At 53.9% G+C, this 17,837-nt stretch overlaps 4 protein-coding genes across 5 annotated transcripts; 2 read left to right on the top strand and 2 right to left on the bottom strand.

The window, feature by feature from the left end:
- The first annotated feature begins 1 nt into the window (after position 1).
- SLC37A4 (solute carrier family 37 member 4) lies at positions 2 to 8,604 on the top strand. 2 transcript variants are annotated; one of them, XM_030023728.2, is made up of 9 exons: positions 2 to 281; positions 412 to 644; positions 1,975 to 2,218; positions 3,538 to 3,696; positions 4,083 to 4,168; positions 5,144 to 5,257; positions 5,537 to 5,602; positions 6,672 to 6,810; positions 7,102 to 8,604. In XM_030023728.2, the coding sequence occupies exons 1-9, from the start codon at positions 134 to 136 to the stop codon at positions 7,266 to 7,268; spliced, it is 1,356 nt and encodes a 451-aa protein (XP_029879588.1). In that variant the 5' UTR covers positions 2 to 133; the 3' UTR covers positions 7,269 to 8,604. The 2 variants fall into 2 exon arrangements, with proteins under 2 accessions (XP_029879588.1, XP_029879589.1); XM_030023729.2 differs by lacking the exon at positions 5,537 to 5,602 and having other exon boundaries at positions 3 to 281.
- A 121-nt stretch (positions 8,605 to 8,725) lies between these two features.
- TRAPPC4 (trafficking protein particle complex subunit 4) lies at positions 8,726 to 10,552 on the bottom strand. Its single transcript, XM_030023731.1, has 5 exons — positions 10,348 to 10,552; positions 10,076 to 10,250; positions 9,890 to 9,993; positions 9,669 to 9,795; positions 8,726 to 9,201 (listed from the first exon to the last, which is right to left on the bottom strand). The coding sequence occupies exons 1-5, from the start codon at positions 10,520 to 10,522 to the stop codon at positions 9,123 to 9,125; spliced, it is 660 nt and encodes a 219-aa protein (XP_029879591.1). The 5' UTR covers positions 10,523 to 10,552; the 3' UTR covers positions 8,726 to 9,122.
- RPS25 (ribosomal protein S25) lies at positions 10,552 to 12,623 on the top strand. The gene is made up of 5 exons (XM_030023732.2): positions 10,552 to 10,662; positions 10,853 to 10,948; positions 11,495 to 11,678; positions 12,066 to 12,164; positions 12,559 to 12,623. Exons 1-4 carry the CDS (start codon positions 10,660 to 10,662, stop codon positions 12,158 to 12,160), a joined length of 378 nt encoding a protein of 125 aa, XP_029879592.1. The 5' UTR covers positions 10,552 to 10,659; the 3' UTR covers positions 12,161 to 12,164; positions 12,559 to 12,623.
- A 378-nt stretch (positions 12,624 to 13,001) lies between these two features.
- CENATAC (centrosomal AT-AC splicing factor) lies at positions 13,002 to 16,835 on the bottom strand. Its single transcript, XM_030023730.2, has 9 exons — positions 16,472 to 16,835; positions 16,231 to 16,396; positions 16,089 to 16,151; positions 15,857 to 15,921; positions 15,320 to 15,425; positions 14,935 to 14,965; positions 14,435 to 14,524; positions 14,194 to 14,326; positions 13,002 to 13,702 (listed from the first exon to the last, which is right to left on the bottom strand). Exons 1-9 carry the CDS (start codon positions 16,792 to 16,794, stop codon positions 13,657 to 13,659), a joined length of 1,023 nt encoding a protein of 340 aa, XP_029879590.1. The 5' UTR covers positions 16,795 to 16,835; the 3' UTR covers positions 13,002 to 13,656.
- Between the last annotated feature and the right edge of the window lie 1,002 nt (positions 16,836 to 17,837).

Genomic DNA, 17,837 nt, shown 5'->3' with positions numbered 1-17,837 from the left:
CTCCGCCCGCTCCCTCCTCCGGCGTCGCCGCCCGCCGGGCTCGCGGGGCCGGGCCGTCGGCCGCCTCGCCTCGCCTCGCCTGCCCCGTCCCGTTCCGTCCCGTCCCCGCCTGGCCCCCGAGGAGCGCGGCGGGATGGCGGGCGGCGGGTACGGCCGCTACCGGGCCGTCATCTTCGCGGCCATGTTCGTCGGGTACACGCTGTACTACTTCAACCGCAAAACCTTCTCCTTCGTCATGCCCGCCGTCATGGCCGAGGTGCCGCTGGGGAAGGACGAGCTGGGTGAGTGCCGGTGCCGGCGGCCCCCCCCCGCTCCCCCCAGCCGCCCTGCCCGCTCGGTGCCGGCGTTAACGGGCGGGCAGGTGGCCGTGCCACCCGGCTGAGGCGCCTCTCGGGCTCTGCCCCGCCGCAGGTCTCGTCACCAGCAGCCAGTCCGCCGCGTACGCCATCAGCAAGTTCGTCAGCGGCGTCCTCTCCGACCAGCTGAGCGCCCGCTGGCTCTTCTCCTCCGGCCTCCTGATGGTGGGCTTGGTCAACGTGGTCTTCTCCTGGAGCTCCACCGTCACCGCCTTTGCCGGGCTCTGGTTCCTCAACGGCTTGGCCCAGGGGCTGGGCTGGCCGCCCTGCGGGAAGATCCTGCGCAAAGTAAGTGTTTGCTGGAAGAGGCGAGGGGGACGCTTCGTGCGGCTCTTTTCGGCTGTCCCGGCAGCGGGTCTGGGCGGGCCGCCTTGCGGGAGCGCTTGCTCCCAGTCCAGAGGAGCTCGCACCCATTCCTGCCTCCTTCAAGCCAAGGAGGTCAAAACCGCTACCTGCGCTCTCTTCTGCCTGCGGAGCGAGCTTCCGTGTGCAAGGTTCTGCTTGTTCTAGGAAAGATTCCAAAAGTCTGTTAGCCCTTGCGTTTAGGTGCCTCGATTCTAGCTCGGCTTGGGACGTAGCATCTCCTCTAGCTGACCTTCTCCACTGGAAGAGTCATAATTTGTTGGATTCCGGTATTTTAAGCGTGAAGGCAGAGGTCTGCTTGTCTCTTTGCCGTCACGGTGGTTCACTGCTGGGCAAGGGGCGATGAGCAGAATTCCACCTGCACGCCCAGGGAACTCAGGAATTGCAAATTGCAGGCTGCTCAGGTAGAAAACCAGGTAACATACGGAGGAGCAGCGGGAGTCAAGCCTCTCAGCTGCGTGTGCTTGGGTTTCGTGACAATCTAAATGGAACAGGTTGATTTCTGCCTGAGGACAGAAGGAAGGGAGGTCAGCTGTGTGCTAGCCTCTCTTGAAAGACGTAAAATCTAGGAATGCATGTACTTGCGGGATGGGGAGGAAGATAAATAGCTGCATTGCCCTTCCATGAGGCATCTAGCCTCATCTAGCTGGCTAGAAAAGGACCATCCAGGGTGGTTGCTTGCACGGAAAGGAAGGGCCCAAATAACAGAAACAATAGACGCAGCGTTTCTGAAGATGTTAGTGAACGTAGCTCTTGGACATTGTCCTGCCAACGACAACCACCCAAGTGGTTCTGGCTCTGAGGGGAGGTTGCGATGCAGAGCTGATCGTGCCTGACACTTAATGCAACAGTGAGTCCTAAAGATACCCTGTGACTCTCTGCATATCCGTGCACGGTCCTGTGCCAGCAGGCCTCTCCAGGAGGACACTCTTCCTAGCAAGTGAATACGCAGAACCGTGTGCTCTTAAATTTGCCTCTCCCAGCCCACGTCTCAGTTTCATGGTCCGTAAATGGAAATAACTCTGAGCTGGCTCGCTGTGTGAGCACCTGTCGGGCTCCTGTGGCTGACATTTGCGTAACGTTTGGCGTTCCCTGCACGACTGAGGTAGCGAAGAGTGGGCACTCCCTTTACCTGTTTTTGTAGATCTGGGTCTGAATTGCCCTGAACCCACAGTGTGGGCCTTGATTAAGGATTTTCGGGTGCAGCATCACTCTCTTTCTCAGACCTCATGCCGTTTTTCTTGTTGTTGCACAGTGGTTTGAGCCTTCCCAGTTTGGGACTTGGTGGGCAATCCTGTCTACAAGCATGAACTTGGCCGGAGGCTTAGGCCCCATTGTCGCTGCTCTCATGTCTCTGAACTACGACTGGCGCACGACTTTGTCCATCTCTGGCTTCATCTGTGTGGTTGTCTCTTTTGTTTGCCTTCTTCTGATTAAAAATGAGCCGTCGGATGTCGGGCTACCTAATATTGAACAAGGAGCCAAGAAAGGGAAGAAAGGTGAGCGTGAGCCTTCACTGTAAGCGGGTGGCTGCGGGAGAAGGTGTGGTGCCTTCTGTCTGTATTCTGGTACAGATGTGTCGCTCTTGGTGTACTGAGACCTCCATCCTTCCCAGTTCCAAAATCACTGCTTGGCGGGCACATGTTAGTGGCTGTTTCTAGCAGCTTTATTCTGGTAACTGTCAAGCTGCTGCATTGAAGTTACAAATCATATAAACCAAGCCCTGGGTAAATTTTGTGGGAAGGGGCCAGTGTACGGGCTTCTGAGACTGTCAGAGCAAAATGCAGCAGAGCAGAGGAAGAGCCTGACCACCAATTAGTCCTGCTCCTTGGCCTGCCAGCAGCCGCCTGTGTGTCGTCGAGACGCTCGTGGCTAGCTCTTTCATCTCCTTGTCTGTGTAACATCTTCCTACCAACAGTGCCCCGGTTTTCTTGGGACTTCGTTTGCTCAGATTGTGAGCTGAGTTTCTGTGGGGGTGCTGGAGAGAGAAGAAACGCAACAGCAGAGAATGCTTCCTTAAGCCTGACCTCCCTGTCCTCCATGTTGGCAGAGGACAGGCAGTTCTCCCCTCACCCCGCTGTGGGTCCTCTTGACCCCTGGCTGGCGGTGGACTCTGCTCAGTGTTTTCTGTCCTAACCTAGGACATCTAGTTAGTAAATGTTTGTTCAGACCACTGAGTATGGTGCTTCTCTGAAAGCAGAACAGGTAGAGGGGAATTGCAACACAGGTTTGCTGCAGGATTTTAAAGGCCAGTGGAAACTCAGCCTATCTTCCACACTGTCCTGCGATGCCAGTGCTGCTAGACTTGACCTCTTCGTGTAAGAAAACAATATTGCTTCCCCAGAGCATTCCTGGGGAGAGGGTAGGTTAGTAGGTGTTCCTGGAAGACTGATGCAAAAATCAAGGTAGCACCTGAAAGTCAGCATCTTTACTTGGGTCTGTGTAGTGGCTTTCACAGGAACAGCTTAGAAACGTTAGCACAGCGTCTGGAGAAGCAGATAATTTTTCTAACAACCTTTGTGAAGGGTTTATTGGCGACAGCAATACAGAAAATTACTGGACGTAGTGTTTTTGATTATCCTTTTAAAATCTTTAATGAACGTGGAATCAATTGACAGAAAAGATTCTGAAATCACAGCAAACCCAGAACAAGGGGGAGGTAAAGCCATTCACTACCCATAGCCATGAATATCTCCCTCTGTAAGGATGTCCTTGTGCGTGAATCCTGCTTGCAGATCTGTCTGTAGTGCTGCTGAGTCGGTGTGGCTCAGTAGCTGTGCTCAAGCAGTAGTAACGCGCCTCCTGATCTTCCTTACAGGTTCCTCCAGTGACAACAGCACTTTGACAGAGCTATTGCTCTCCCCGTACCTCTGGGTGCTCTCAACAGGCTATCTGGTCGTTTTTGGCGTGAAAACGTGCTGTACTGACTGGGGACAGCTCTTCCTGATCCAGGAGAGGGGACAATCCATGCTCGTGGGTAAGATGCAAAGCTGCATTATTAAGCTTTGCGGCTGCAGTCTGGGAGGTATTGCCCAGAGCTCGACTGGGTACAGCAAAAGGACACAGGCACCTCCATCTGAGGGACTTGTTTGCCTGCCTCCTAACTGTCTACCTAGATGCATGTAGGCACTGAAATAACTCAGTAATGAAGTTACTGCGTGCACCAAGTGCCTCCGTGCCAGGGTCCTCCCGGGACTGGCAGACAGGCATTCCTGTACAAGGATGAGCTGGAGGGTCTTGTCCAGCAGAGCTGCTCTGAGCTTACTGTGAGCTGACAACAGCTGAGCTTGGTCTAAAGCACGCATCAGCTTTGCTGTCGTGACTGAACCTGATGGCCTGCGCTTTGCTTCACCTCCATTCTAGGTAGTTCCTACATGAGTGCCTTGGAGATTGGGGGTCTGGTGGGAAGCATTGCTGCTGGATACCTTTCTGACAGAGCAGTAGCGAAAGTAAGTAATCTGTGCCCTCAGACGTGCTGGGCAGTTGACGCTGCGTCAATTTGAGCTGCTTCAGAACTTTTACAGTTTGTTTTGGCTTCCTTTGTGAGTGCTTGAAGATGATTTCTCCCCCCCTCCCTCTTATACCTGCACCAGTAGCGGAGCAGAATGCTCCCCTTGTCTGTGTTGCTCTGGAGATTCGGGATACCCGGAACGCAGAGGTAGGGAGCTGCTGCCTCACACAAGAAAACAGCCATTCTCAGTACCATGTTTCTTTCTTCTGTCTTTCCAAGCTCTTCTTGTGGATGCAGTTCTGTGTCTAAACTGCCCTGCTTTGAAATGGGACTTTTGAAAATCAGACCATTCTTGATCTTAACCCATCTCTTTCCCTTCCTGCAGAGGTAGGTTGGGAGGGACATGACCCATCTCAGCAGCTTAACTAGGGTGCTCAGTCAGGTGGTGTTGCCACTGTGCGGTACAACTGAGAGAAATGGGCCTGTACCCAGATCTGCCATGTGCATGGGAATGACCGCTGAACACCTTAGAAGGTGTTGGGAAATACGTACGCCAATGTTAGCGATTGCGATACGCCTGTCGGGCTGAAGATGTTTGATCTGTTTGATTCGTCGGCTTTACTGTGCTCTCTGGATTTCTGTGTTGAAAGAGAGCTGGTTATTGACAGTTGTCTTCTGGCTGAACAAAATGCTACTTTAAAATCCAGTGGTGGGATCTGAAGCCAAATTCAGGGTGGAAATAGGGCGCAGCTGATAACAGAGAAGTATCGTTCATCGCTAAGAGCTGCTTGTTTAGCACAGTTTGACTGCGGGCAGTCCTTACGCCAGACCAAGACATCTTGCTAAAAGGTGTGCTTTTGATGCGCCATCCCTGTTTCTGATGGGGCTGTGTGGACAGCATTAGTCACTACGAGTATAAAAGGGAAGGAGTCCTTCCAGTTTCTGACCCTCAGTTTCCCTTCCTGTGTTACAGGTGGGTCTGTCAAGCTACGGGAATCCTCGGCACGCGCTGCTGCTTTCCATGATGGCCGGGATGTGCGTGTCCATGTTTCTCTTCCGGGTCACAGTCACAGGCGATTCTCCCAAGGTAATCCATGCGCGAGGAGCTGGCCATTGGTTGTAGGGATGGCCCTTTAACGGTGAGGAGTTTGATGATAGGGAGTGTGACTGTTCTCTTCAGCCTTTCCAAGAACTGTAAGTTTGCATTTTCTTTGTTTGTGCTACAGAGAAGCAGGCTAACTTAGTCTGGTTTGGACTGCTTCTGCTGCCTGCATTACCAGCTATAGTGTAGATGTGACTTGCATCTGCCCTCATGATTGCTAAATAAATGAAACCTCTTTTCTCCTTTCCTTTTTTTCTTCTTCAGGAGAATCACTTCTGGACTGTAGCCTTGCAACCTCTAGCTGATCTTACAGGCCTAAAAGAGCACGAGGTTTCTGCCTTGCATTTTTTCTCCCTCTGCCCGTTTCTGCTTTCGCTGATCTGCCTTTTTCCTGTCCTGGGAGGTTGGTTAGCACTACAGAGCTTAGAACCAGGGCATTGAGAAGAGATTACTGTAAGTTTTGTAAAAGAAACGATTTTCTTGTAATCATTTGATTACACTAACTGACTTTAAAAAGTCTGAACATAAAACTTTTAAGTTCTCCTGTAGAAGGTTCTGAGGACGTTTGTTCATCAGGTAAAATGTAGCCAGTTAAGGGGTTTTGTGAGTGAGGTCAGGAGGAATGATTCTGCTCCTGCAGATGCCTTCCTGCTTAGTTTTTGGCAAGTGTTTTCCTAACTCTTTGTTTCTGTTTCCCATCTGGAAAATAAGATGGCACTTACTTCCTTCTGGGCAGCTTGAAATGGTGTTTATTGTTCAAAAAGCATGCTGTAATCTTGAGGTGGTCCAGTTACTTATCCTTCATTGTCCTTTCACAACTGACTGATAAACGCTGAGCCAGGTAGTTTTTCGTAGAGCGTAAGCTAACACTGAAGTTCAAACTGTTGGGTTTTTTTGGTTTTGTTTCTGTGTTTGTTTAGTCACATAGAGGTTATCAGATAGTGGCTTCTTGCAAATAAAGATGCTCTGATCGATCGCTTGCATCTAAAAGGAGAAAAGCTTTTAGTTGGTGTCTCCAGGATCGTTTTTAAAAGTGACTCGGTTCACAGCGCTCTCCTGTGATTTCACAGGGGTTCATCGCCCATCTCTCTTCGATGGTCTGGTTCTTTCTCACAAAACGGTGCATGTCATGGGTACGTGGTGTAGGGGGCAAAACTGTGGGAGAGAGGAGAGCTCGTGCTGGCCAACAAGATGGTGTGGCGGAGATGCACCTGGGCTGCGCGTATGCGGGGTCTGTTGCAGGCTCGAGCTCTTCTGTCTGCAGCCAGGGAGCTGGTGTCAGCCCGAAAATGTCAAAACCCCCTCATACCGTGCATGGGATCTGAGATTTGTCAGCAGCTGCTGATTGACAGTGGTAAGATGCACAGATCCTGTTTCTGATCTTAACTCATTTTGACAGCTGTGGATTCTGACTCTGGGAGCTGTGTTTGGATTCTCGTCATATGGGCCAATCGCCCTGTTTGGGGTTATAGCCAACGAAAGCGCACCTGCCAACCTGTGCGGCACCTCCCACGCCATAGTGGCCCTCATGGCCAACGGTGAGTAACACCCATTTCCCTGAAAAACAAACAAAACCCATGTGTGTTCTTGCTGAAGCGTGGTCTAGCCCCTGTTACTGCCAAGTTACTGATCACAGGAAGCCACCCGAGAAGCAGAGATAACAGACCTGGAAGCCTCAGAGATGCTTCCTGCTGCACCCGACAGGTTTTTGCCTTGTGCTTTAAGTTCAAACCAGGCCTGAGGAATTTTTACATGTGCAAAAGCAAGTACTGGCAGATAAAATGGAGATGCACAAGCGTTGCTAGTTTTCTGTTTGGTTTTGCTTACAGTTGGGGGTTTTCTGGCTGGACTACCCTTCAGTACCATTGCCAAGCACTACAGCTGGGCCACAGCCTTCTGGGTAGCCGAAATCACCTGTACTGGTAGCACGGTGGCTTTCTTCTTCCTGCGGAACATCCGCACCAAGATGGGCCGGATTCCCAGGAAGGCTGACTGAGGATAAGCTGCTGGGTGAAAAGGATGCTCCCGCGCCGACGTGAATGATGCTCATTTTTTGTTAAACTGGCCTAGGAGTGAGTTTACCTATTGTTGCAACCTAGATAAAAATGTCTCGATTTCTCATCCACTGTCACGTGCCTGAGGGCACAAGGTTCCTGCTACCGATCACTTTTTCCCTTGAGATGTGATAATTCAGCTAGTTTACATTTGCAATGATTTTACTGTACCTCCTTCTCACAGCACTGTTGGTGAGGCAGGCAGGCTTTGCAGCCCGAGCTTCTCCACTAAACATGCTCTAAAACAACTGGCTTCAGGTGCTGTCACATTTAGTTTTGTCCTTACTGTTTGTCTCAGCCATTAACCGTCAATTCAGCCTCGTTGTCCGGGGCTGCTGAAGCGAGCCTTCACTGCATTTGTTCATCCCATCCAGCTGCTGTAAGCGCAGCCGTCTCAGTTTACTTAGGCGTGAACTCCCTGCGTGCTCACCGCCTGGAATGGTGACAGGGCAGTGAAAGATGATTATTCCAGTTCAGCCTCACGGCTGATTTGAGAGCAGCGTGGCTTTAGCTTTACCTGGGATGAGCTGCAAGAAGCGAGGGAGGTGTTTTGCTCTGGACAAATGGAACGCCGATGCGGTGCTGTGGCAGGGCTCTCCGTAGCACTTAGAAACAGGCACGTTTCCAAGAAATTCTTGGTGCTTCAGGGGAGAGCATTTAGAGAAGCTCCTTCTGTTGAACTGATCCTGCCCAGCACGATTTCTGTGTACAGTGTTAATGATTTGCAAGGGCGGCAGCTGCTGCCAAGGTAGCTTGTAGCGAGCGCTCTGCAAATCAGCCAGGAAAACTGACCCAGCAGCAGGTATTGCGACAACAGCTACCACTGGCCCACAGCTTCTGCAGCTGGGTTTCACGAAAACCCGTTTCTAGCATTGGCTCATATTTTTTCGGTACAGTCTAGGATGTTTTTGGTCAAGAGCTGCATCTCACACGGCTGTGGGTAGGGGGTCGGGCTACCTCTGTGAGTCGGCCTTAGCAGAGCCGCCGCTTACAGCCAGCAGCCTTGAGCAGTCAGGCCCAGCACTCTGCAATAAGTAGACTCAGGTTTTTAACGGGGATTTTGTTGAATATTCTTGGTTTTGCCTGGAAGAATTTAATGCTTTAGGGTCCTGGAAGAGGCAAGTTCAACTCGTGAAGAACCTGCATGCAGGTACTTTGCTGAACAGCTTGGTTGCAAGAGTAGGTAGCCAGCCTTAATTGAAACAATGCAAGTGAATTACATTTTGTACTTAATGATATGATCTTCTTCTATCTGTGAAATAAAAATGGAGCAGTGTCCAAAGGGCTCTGGTTGTCTTACAGAGAGCGGCACAAGCAGAACCACCCAAACCCACTTATTCTCTTGAGTCGCCACTGCCACAAATTGACCCTGCCAACAGCAAACAAAGGGCCATCCACCTCTTGAAGGAACGTTTATTACTTCTACACAGAAATCCTCTGCAAAACCATAAGTTAGAGCTATACAGGAAAAATACATATGTACAGTTATGAAACGAAAGAAAACAATCGACTGCGGCCAGGCCACGGACCCGCACCGTATCTTTCTTCACTCGAGGGCAGTGGAGCCACAACAGCAGAATAAACCTCTGTGGCCCAGTGTAAACAGTAGTAACGAGTCTGTTTAGGGTAAATTTCACAACAAAGGCGATAAAATAGTATTTTGGGAGATAATGAAGCGTGTTTTGGGGATACACAGTCTCTGCTGTGGGGGAAGAGAACTCTGGGAGAGGCCAGCCAGGGAAGAGAGAGGTCCTGCTCTTCGGAGAAAGGAGTCCGTGCAACCGGCAAGGCTTTCTCTACGATCCAGGTCCGAAGGGTCCAGCTTTCTCCGCCACCTCCAGAGCAAGTTTCAAGTTCTGATCAAACAACTCGCATCTGAAACAGTCAGAAAAGCAGAGGGGGATTACTTTACCTGCGGAACTGGCTAAGGAAGGTGGGATCTCCACATCCTTTGGCTCTGCATCCTCCAAGGAGAGATTCTGTAAGTCACGAGATGGCAGGCTGACCGCTGTCAAACTTTGGCCTGGCTGTTAATTAAGATTAAAGCTTCTTGTATTGGCTCCAGGGTATCATGATTAACTCTATCCCAGCCAAAACCAGCACACAGGATTACGTTAGGACAGCGGTGATCGTACGAAGGAATAGCACCTCCCACTTCCCCAGCAGAACAGCGCTGGAAAAAACACAGGTCAGCGTCCTGTCCCTGCAGCAGTGTGCTGTGTCTTCACTCAACCTCTGGCTCTGCTTTGCCACTTACCTTAAGGGCAGTCAGCATTTGTTACTGCATGGGCAGAAAGTGGGGAGGGGCTGCAGCCATGTTATTAAAAGTAGGCTTTTCCTACCTGATGGGCATCTCCAAGGAGTAGAAAGGATTCTTCAGAGCGTAGTCAGAGTAAATCTCGTAGATCTTGCGGAGAAGGGAGTCGATTCCCGCCTGCCTTGGGTCAGCAAGAACCACAAATTTGATCCCTGGAGCCATGGTGACAGGAGCGTGAGGAAGGCCAAGCTCTGGGACAGCCCCAGCGAAGCAGAGCGGTGCCGGGTGCCCAGGGCTGGACGGTACCTGTCAGCGTCTGGAAGCAGTGCAGCTTGAAGGTGTCAGTCTCCAACATCTCGATCCCGGAGCTCCCGACCTCGGGGGACAGCTGCGACCCGATGGCGAACAGCCTGCGGGGAGAGGGCCCTCAGCGCCCCCCACCTCCTCTGCCGCCCCGCCACCCGCTTCCCGTCGCGTCCCGCCCCGGCTCACGAGTGGAACATGGAGGCCAGCATCAGCTTCTCGTTGGAGGAGAGGCGGTGGCGGCCGAAGCGGATGGACACCGGGTAGTTAGCGGGGTTGCCCAGGAACTCGAGCACGTCCTTCCCGTCCGCCGTGAAGCGCCCGTTGACCTCGGCGCCGTTGATGGCCAGCACGGCGTGGCCCACTGCGGGGACAGCGCGGCGTCAGTCGGTCGGTCGGTCGGTCGTCGGCCGGCCCGGCCCGGCCCGGCCTGGCCCGCCGCACCCCGCCCGCCGCCTCACCGCGGATGCCGTCGCGCTGCCCGAAGGCGACGACGACGCGCTCGTCGTGTGGGCGCAGGACGAGGTCAAGCGGGAAGCTGAACGTCTTCTCGGTGTCGGCGCGGGGCGCGTAGTGGTCCAGCTGGTAGATGAGGCCGCCCGCCTTGTTCACCACGTAGACGCTGAAGATCGCCATGGCGCCGGCCGCCCTGACCCGGAAGTGGCGTCACGGCGTGCCCCGGAAGCCTCCCGAGAGCACGGGGCTTCCCCACGCCTCGCGCTCGCCGCTTCCTTTCTCGGCCGACATCTTGGGGGAGCAGCCGCCGCCGCAGCATGGTGAGCGCGCCACCGCCGGCCGGGCTGGACGGCGGGGCTCGGGGGGGCGGGCGGGCGGACCCGCCGGGTGGCGGGAGCGGCTCCCTGAGGGCGGGAGGACCTTGCGGAGTGCCCGGGGGGGGGGAGGATCCCTCCCTGCTCCCCGCCGCTGCGCTGACCGTCTCATCCTTCCCCCCCCACCCACCCGCAGCCGCCCAAAGACGACAAGAAGAAGAAGGACGCGGGCAAGTCCGCCAAAAAGGACAAGGACCCGGTCAACAAGTCCGGTGGCAAAGCCAAGAAGAAGGTAGGAGCCGGCGGAGCCTGCGCCAACGTGCCTGCTGAGGCGGCCTCGCTGTTGGCAGGCCCCGAGCCGCGGCCCCCACCCCTGCCCCGGAGCCTGCCGTGAAAACCCGAAGCTGGGGCGGGGGCGATGGCGGCCGGGCTCACACGCTGAGCAGAGCAAAGGGGTGCGGGAGCCCGGTGGCTCGGAGGACACTGTTGGGCTCCCCAGGCGTGCGGCGTGGCCGGACCTAAAGAGCGGGGATCGGGGTCGGGTGGGTGCAGTAGTGTTGTTAGAGGGGCTGTTTCTTCATCTGGCAGCAAGTTGCGCGTGACGGTGTTAAATCTGAGTAACCAAAGGCTTTGCTCCCTTTATTTGGAGATACTGTAGGTATTATCTGCAACAGGTACATTTACAAAGGCAGTTTGGGGCGCCTCATTAGTCCTTTAATCAGGGATGTGATAGGGAGACATTGAATGGTGTAGTACTTGGGGCATCCTAAAGCTCGATCTTTTGTCATTGCTTAGAATATGGCTTAGTGGGTTGGGTTTTTTTTCTCTTTTCAAGTAGAAGTGGTCCAAAGGGAAAGTGAGGGACAAGTTGAACAACCTTGTCCTGTTTGACAAGGCTACCTACGACAAACTCTGCAAAGAAGTGCCCAACTACAAGCTCATCACACCTGCAGTTGTCTCAGAGAGACTGAAGATTCGAGGTTCTCTGGCTAGGGCTGCCCTCCAGGAGCTGCTCAGCAAAGGTAAGTGCTCAAAACTGGGGAAGAACAGAAAGCTGCTTGAATTGGATGTTTTATTCTCCTTGCTCGGCTAGACAACTTCTTGCGGTGTGTGAAGTACGCAAATTGGCATGGTTTTGATGAGCCACTGCCTTAGCCTGCATTTCAGAAGCGCTCCAAAGCAAGGAGTAGAGGCTCTGCTGCATTCAGTGGCATTGCTACAAGAAGAAGATGCTGCTAGAAGTACAGTCTGTGACTTAACTGCTGCCACACCTCAACAAAAGCTTTGTATAAGCATGTGTAGTATTGGGTACCCTGGTGTTTCCGATCGCACGTTGTCTGGTCTGCCGCTCTAGAACGGCGCACAACATCCCTGGCATCCTCCAGTACTCACATAATTTCTTTTCATAGGTTTGATCAAGCTGGTGTCCAAGCACCGAGCCCAAGTGATCTACACTAGAAACACAAAAGGTGGAGATGCACCTGCCGCAGGGGAGGATGCATAGGGAGGTGAGGCAGTGGGCTCTGTGAAGGAGCGGGGTTGTGCTTTGTCAGGAGCTAAAAAATGGCTACACGCTGTGTAAGGGACAACTCCCATGTTGCTTTGGATGGGCTTCAGAGGATGTTGCTTGCACTCCAAGCGACTTTCTGGGTGGCGTTACTGGAAACACCAGCTCTCCAGATTTAGAGTGATTTGCAATTTTGCCCCTGTTGCCCCTCGGAGGAGGAAAGCTGTGTGTGCTCTCTGGTCTCTGAGGGCTGCAGAGTACCTGGGCACATGTCCTCCCTGCTGTCGCAGGGCACCATGACCAAGTGTTCTTGTTGGAACACAGCTTTCAGACTGTTTGCTTTCTGCTAGCATGCTTTGACCTGGTTGTCTGATTCGGGACTTCTTGCTTTGCAGGTTCGCCAATGACCTTGTCAACAATGCGTCTTGTGTAGATGCACACAATAAAATTATTGAAATAATTTTTCCTTCTTTTTCAAGAATGTGTATGTTGCATTATTGCTAGCGGATTCTGGCACACATCACGACTTTCTCGACCAGCCCATTTTTGTATTTATACAGTGTTACAGAGGTATCGTGAACGTGCCTTTGTATTGTGAAAAGGGAAGGAACTTTTGCGTCGCCTGCAGCAGCCAATGATGTTAAACTACATTCAGTTCTAGGACGAGGAAAATCAAAGCCCATTTCTTGCATCGTAGCTAGGGAAGGTGCTAGTGGGGTCTTTTCATTATTTATTTAAACTCCCTCTAACCAAGCTGTGCCCACGGACCTCTGTGTACAAGGCAACAGCATCTGTCAGGCCAGTGTTGGGTGGAGGAGCGTAGATACACAGCTGTAAATAAGGCTGTAAGTATTTTATTTAAATTAAAAGTAAGAACTGCTCACAGCAAAGGTCTTTAAGGCCTCCTTTCTTCTACTGAGGACTAATTAGTCATCCTTTAGATGAGGCAGAAGGACTGAAAGTAATATAAAATAGAATGAAAACATCAAGCATGTGGCATATGTTGCCCCCAGAGCAGGCCCTGCACCTGAAACAAGTTTCAGTTGGTGTAATATTTAAAACAAAAAAAAAAAAAAAAACATTTCTCAAAAATGTATTTCTTCAATGGGATCTCATGCTACATGTCAGCGTAGGTCACTGGCAGCACATGCTGTGTAAGCTAGGCCTTCTGATTATGAAGATACGGCAAGATCTGCCTTTGTGTAGCTTAAGACTTCAGAAATCGATGCCTGGATTTACACTGCGTGTCCATCACAGGGGGCCCGGACCTGCTGCAACAGCCCCTGGCAGAGCAGCTTTCAGTAACGGTGCTCAACTTGGTACTATGCTGTGGTCACCCTGCCTCCCAGGGAACCAAACACATCTAGACATATGTATTAAATAAGAGCGGTAAACTTGGCAGCAGCAGCAGCAGCACTGACAAAGCTGCAGCTACCTACAGTCCACCTTTCTGCAATGGTTGGAGTTTGGTTTCCTCGGTGCTCCTCTTCTGATCATCTTTTCCTCTTCTTTTCCCCCGATTCAGTTCTAAACTGATGCCTGAAAGAGAGCATAAAAGTCAGAATGCAACAGTCTTTAGAAAGAGGTAATGAACGCTGCCTCATCTAACACGTAAGATAGTGCTGTGCATAGTGTTTTAGAACAGCAGCTCAGTCTTTTTTTTGTTGTTGTTATCTTGGTGAGCTGGAGCAGTCTCTTCAGCTAGCCGACGCAGATTTCTAGCACATTAAAAGGCGCCAGTGGGACAGCACATGGGTCTAAAAGGTGAGCCGAGCTCAAGGAGGCGGACACCTTTGCACACATGGCCTCTACAGCCACCGCCATGCTTCACCTCACAAGTCATGTGTCTGCTGCTCTGGGACGAGCACAACGCTCTGCCCAGATTGAGCACTGCATGGTCTAACTCTTTCATGTGGCAAGACATCTCCTTACGCTTGCTGCTGCCACAAAGCCCGCTCCATGAGGAGCTTGCATGGAAGGAAGCTGCAAACCCTCCGCTCGACATCAGTCCATGCTGCCCTGAAGCTTACCTGGACTGCCACCTCCTGCCGTGATTCCAAACTCGCCCGAAGGAAGGGAGCCAGCTGTCGCCCGTCTGAGAGGTATGGTCAAAATTGGCACCAACGCGCTCCACTGGGAGCTTTCTCAGCTTCTGCTTCTCCTCTAAACAAATATTTTGTTCAGCGTAAGTTTTTTCAGTCAAATGGCTTTTGATTCTTTACTGTGGTAAAGTGAATGTAAGGTTAACTGAAATGTATACAAGCTGCTCACTTTGTTTGAGAAATTCCTCGTACGAAGGTCCAATTTGTTGTTTACTTCCACCCTCTTCCTCTTCCTCTGTTAGCCATGGGGGTTTTGCTCCTAGAAGTCACGGGGAAAATGTGTTTAGCCACTGAAGTTATCCTAAGCTCGAGATGGGGGAAAAGCATCCCCTCTGCCGCCGTCCCAGCAGCTCGCCCTACTGAAGTAAGCAGTGAAGGAAAAGTAAACTTTGGGCTTTGTGAGAACCGAAAGCTGGCTTGCCTCGGCTAAGGCCATGGTAGATCACACCCCAAACCACGCACTCCACACAGCAGCAGCGCCAGCAGAGTTTTCACAATACAGAAGTGTTTTCTCCTCCTGTAGTATCTCAAATATTAGCAAAAGAGCGAGCACCTCCTGGTTATGCTCTGACTGCTTCAAAATTGCTTTACATTACCCCCGTCCCACTTGCAAGCCAAGAGTTTTCAGTAAGGCAGCAGCCAACCGAGTCACGAAGCAGGTGTGATTACCTGTGTGAACATTTCCTTTCCCTTCTGTTTCCTGTTAACAGAAACATAAAACGCTAATGAGAAACTGATGCTTTTAAGAGTCTCTAAATAGAACAGTATCGGGTACGTTCCCTTTCAGAATCGAGTTCTGTTACCAAAAGACAGAGGGAGGCTCTTCTCTCCTTTAAGGAGCATTTTGTTTTTGCAGGGCACTTAAAAGAACGTTTGCTTAATGAAACACAAGTTAACACTGGATGACCGAAACTCTCAGCTAGTTGCTCACCTGAATCTGCAAAGCTGCCTTTTTCCGCGACGGAGATTGCAACTCCTTGTTTTGCATTGTAACGTGTGCTGTATGTAACTTGCAGTTGAATTTAAGTCACGCTCCTCAGCAAGTCACCCCTACCTGGTGGCCGATGAAGGTCAAAGCCTGGCCTGATTCCATCCAGTTTAAGTCAGGTCCCATTTGCATCCCACTCGGGCCAGGCTGCTCTGCACCGTGAGAGAAGTCCCTGGAATAGAGAGGCTGAGAGGTGAGTGACAGTCCAAGCTGGGCAGGCAACAAGTGTCCAGAGGTTTCTGGAGCAGAGTTTGCAGTTGTGTTCGGAGAGCTTTGCAGTAAGACGGAAAAGGAGAAATGTTCTCGGGGCACAATAACGTTAAATGCTTGTATGTTATCGCCGTGCTCGCTCTTTATGGCCATTAGTGCTTACCTACGAGCGTGTGGACGGGGGAGTAATCTTTCTGCGGCTGCGGTGCTTACTATAGTCTAGATAAAAGTTCGCGATGGATCTGAGTGAGCGCGAGATCCTGGGCATGAGAGCACCAGCTCCGGCAGCAGCAGGCGAGCAAGGCTGTGGCTGTGGCATGGTCTGGCGTTTTGAGCAGGGTGCGGGTTAGCAGCAGTTTAAGGGAAAAAAAAAAGAAAAAAACCAGTTCTCACCTTTCGGGTCCTGCTGGGGGGCTGCAGACCGAAGGTCCCACACAAAGCTCTGGCTCTGTTTGAAGCTGAGTACGATTCAGGAAAAAGGGACAGTGTTTCTCGTATTGAGCAGAGCCCCCCCCCCAGCCCCCCTCCACCCCGCACCCCGAGCGCACCCGGTGCCGGTGGGAGCGCGCAGCCCCGTCCCCGCTCCCCGCCGGGGCGCAGCCAGGGCAGGATACGGCTCACCGACCTGGAGGGCAGCCTGCACCGTCTCCCGCTGTCTGCGCTCAGCTTCGCGGATGCCGGCCGCCATCTGCGGGGAGGGAGCGGGTGAAGCCGGGGCCGCTGCGGGGCCGGGGCCGGGGCCGGGGCCGGGGCGGTGCCCGCGGTACCTGGCGGATGCGCTCCTCCTCCCGCCGCTGGTGCGCGGCCAGCGCCCGTTCCAGCGCCCGGGCGAAGCGCTCGTACTCCTCGGCCGGCACCAGGAACCGCTCCCGCAGCGCCGCCTCCGCCCTGTTCTCTCGCCAGAACCGCGTCGTCTCCCGGCGGTGCTCGGCCCTGCGGGACATCCGTCAGCCGCGCTCCGCCTCGCCTCGCCTCGCCTCGCTCCGCCGCTCCCCCCCGGTCGCCTACCCGGCCAGGTGCTGGAGCAGGCCGGCCTGCGGCAGCGCCAGCCCGCCCCGCCGCCCGTCCCGCCGCACGCCGCGCCCGCAGCACAGGCACCAGACGCGCCGATCGTGCTCCGCCGGGTCGTAGGGCCGCACGGCCCCGCCGCCATCGCCCTCCTCGTCCTCGTCCTCCGCCGCCGTCGCGGCCGCCGCCGCCCGTGCCGCCGCCACCTCCTCCTGCAGCCGGGCCAGCGCCTCCCGCAGCCGCCGCCGGTGCGCGGCGCTGTACAGGTGCCGGCGGCCGGAGAAGGAGGTGCGGCGGCAGAGCCCGCAGTAGTGCACCGCCATGGCGGCGCGGCCCGGCCCGGCCCGGCCCGGCCGCGCAGGGCGCAGGCGCGGCAGGCGGGCGCGGCGGTGACGGGCGCCGGCCCCGATCCGGCGGGGCGGGAGGGGCGGGGGACGGGAGCTGCCCCTCCGGGGCTGAGGGCCCTCAGGCGGCAGCGCGGCGAGCCGCGGGCCCGCCGGGGTCGGCCGTAGGGCTCGGCCCGCAGTCCCAGCCCCGCTGCAGGAGGTTCAGGCTTGAGGCTCGCCGGAGAAACGCTGGCTTTTCCCTGGCGGCCGGCTGGCCTCGCGCTCGGGGGGAGGCGTGAGCAGCGTTCTCCCCCCGGCCGGTCTGAAACGTGGCCCGGTGTCGGACTTTTCTCATTAGTTATTACGAACGCTCTCTGGAGGCGCGTCCTGCGTCCCTGAGACGCGCCGACCTCCCGCCTTTCGACACGGCCCATCTGGTAGCACCGGTCGGACGTCCACCTTTGTTTCCCTGCCCATCCACAGCTCTACCAAAGTTTTAAGTGGTTTGTCATTTTTTTTCACGTTTAGTAAGAGCAGAGGGTGCTCGTGGCCTCGTCTGGCCTGGTTGAAGGAGAGTATCTGAACCGCAGCCCCAAGGTTGCCTCAGTGCTGCCATCCTGTGCAGCCAGGCCTTCAGAGACTGTTCACCTTAAAGCAGGTCCTGCTCACAGACAGACAGACGGACAGTCTGTGCTGTCATGTGTGGGACTGACAGCCACCAATCTCCCTCCCTCTGACCTCTGCAGCAGCTCAGGTGGTGTTAGTGCCCAGCTGTGCACACCCACCCAGTGTGGTGGTTTGCACGCTACTGTCCGAGCACGTGCGTTTAGCCTTGAGCCGAGGGATCAACTCACTTGTAACACATCAGTTCTTTTACGCTCTCGTGAGCACATGGGTTAAAGGAGCTGATCTCCAGGGTGCACCCAGCCTGCCCTGTCGAGCGGGTTCGGATGGGCTGTCCCCGGCATCCTCTCCCTGTGGGTCAGGTCTAGGATACCCGACCGAAGTGAACTCCAGAACTTGCATCATGATTGTGTGCT

Source organism: Aquila chrysaetos, chromosome 8, assembly GCF_900496995.4.
Source record: "Aquila chrysaetos chrysaetos chromosome 8, bAquChr1.4, whole genome shotgun sequence".
Taxonomy (NCBI): domain Eukaryota; kingdom Metazoa; phylum Chordata; class Aves; order Accipitriformes; family Accipitridae; genus Aquila; species Aquila chrysaetos.
Note: the sequence above shows the minus strand (reverse complement) of the source record. Positions and strands in the feature narration are given on the sequence as shown.

What these genes read in the sequence shown, in the direction of transcription:
- CENATAC (XM_030023730.2), bottom strand. Translation starts at nt 16,794, where the DNA reads ATGGCGGTGCACTACTGCGGGCTCTGCCGCCGCACCTCCTTCTCCGGC. An exon ending in CCCCCAGCAGGACCCGAAAG is followed by an intron (nt 15,426 to 15,856) that starts GTGAGAACTGGT and finishes TCTCTATTCCAG; the next exon opens with GGACTTCTCTCACGGTGCAG. An exon ending in CGAGGAATTTCTCAAACAAA is followed by an intron (nt 14,327 to 14,434) that starts GTGAGCAGCTTG and finishes ATATTTGTTTAG; the next exon opens with AGGAGAAGCAGAAGCTGAGA.
- TRAPPC4 (XM_030023731.1), bottom strand. Translation starts at nt 10,522, where the DNA reads ATGGCGATCTTCAGCGTCTACGTGGTGAACAAGGCGGGCGGCCTCATC. An exon ending in GCAGCGCGACGGCATCCGCG is followed by an intron (nt 10,251 to 10,347) that starts GTGAGGCGGCGG and finishes CTGTCCCCGCAG; the next exon opens with TGGGCCACGCCGTGCTGGCC. An exon ending in CTGGCCTCCATGTTCCACTC is followed by an intron (nt 9,994 to 10,075) that starts GTGAGCCGGGGC and finishes CTCTCCCCGCAG; the next exon opens with GCTGTTCGCCATCGGGTCGC.
- SLC37A4 (XM_030023728.2), top strand. Translation starts at nt 134, where the DNA reads ATGGCGGGCGGCGGGTACGGCCGCTACCGGGCCGTCATCTTCGCGGCC. An exon ending in AGCCAAGAAAGGGAAGAAAG is followed by an intron (nt 2,219 to 3,537) that starts GTGAGCGTGAGC and finishes TCTTCCTTACAG; the next exon opens with GTTCCTCCAGTGACAACAGC. An exon ending in CAGGCCTAAAAGAGCACGAG is followed by an intron (nt 5,603 to 6,671) that starts GTTTCTGCCTTG and finishes TCATTTTGACAG; the next exon opens with CTGTGGATTCTGACTCTGGG.
- RPS25 (XM_030023732.2), top strand. An exon ending in GTGGCAAAGCCAAGAAGAAG is followed by an intron (nt 10,949 to 11,494) that starts GTAGGAGCCGGC and finishes CTTTTCAAGTAG; the next exon opens with AAGTGGTCCAAAGGGAAAGT. An exon ending in CCAGGAGCTGCTCAGCAAAG is followed by an intron (nt 11,679 to 12,065) that starts GTAAGTGCTCAA and finishes TTCTTTTCATAG; the next exon opens with GTTTGATCAAGCTGGTGTCC.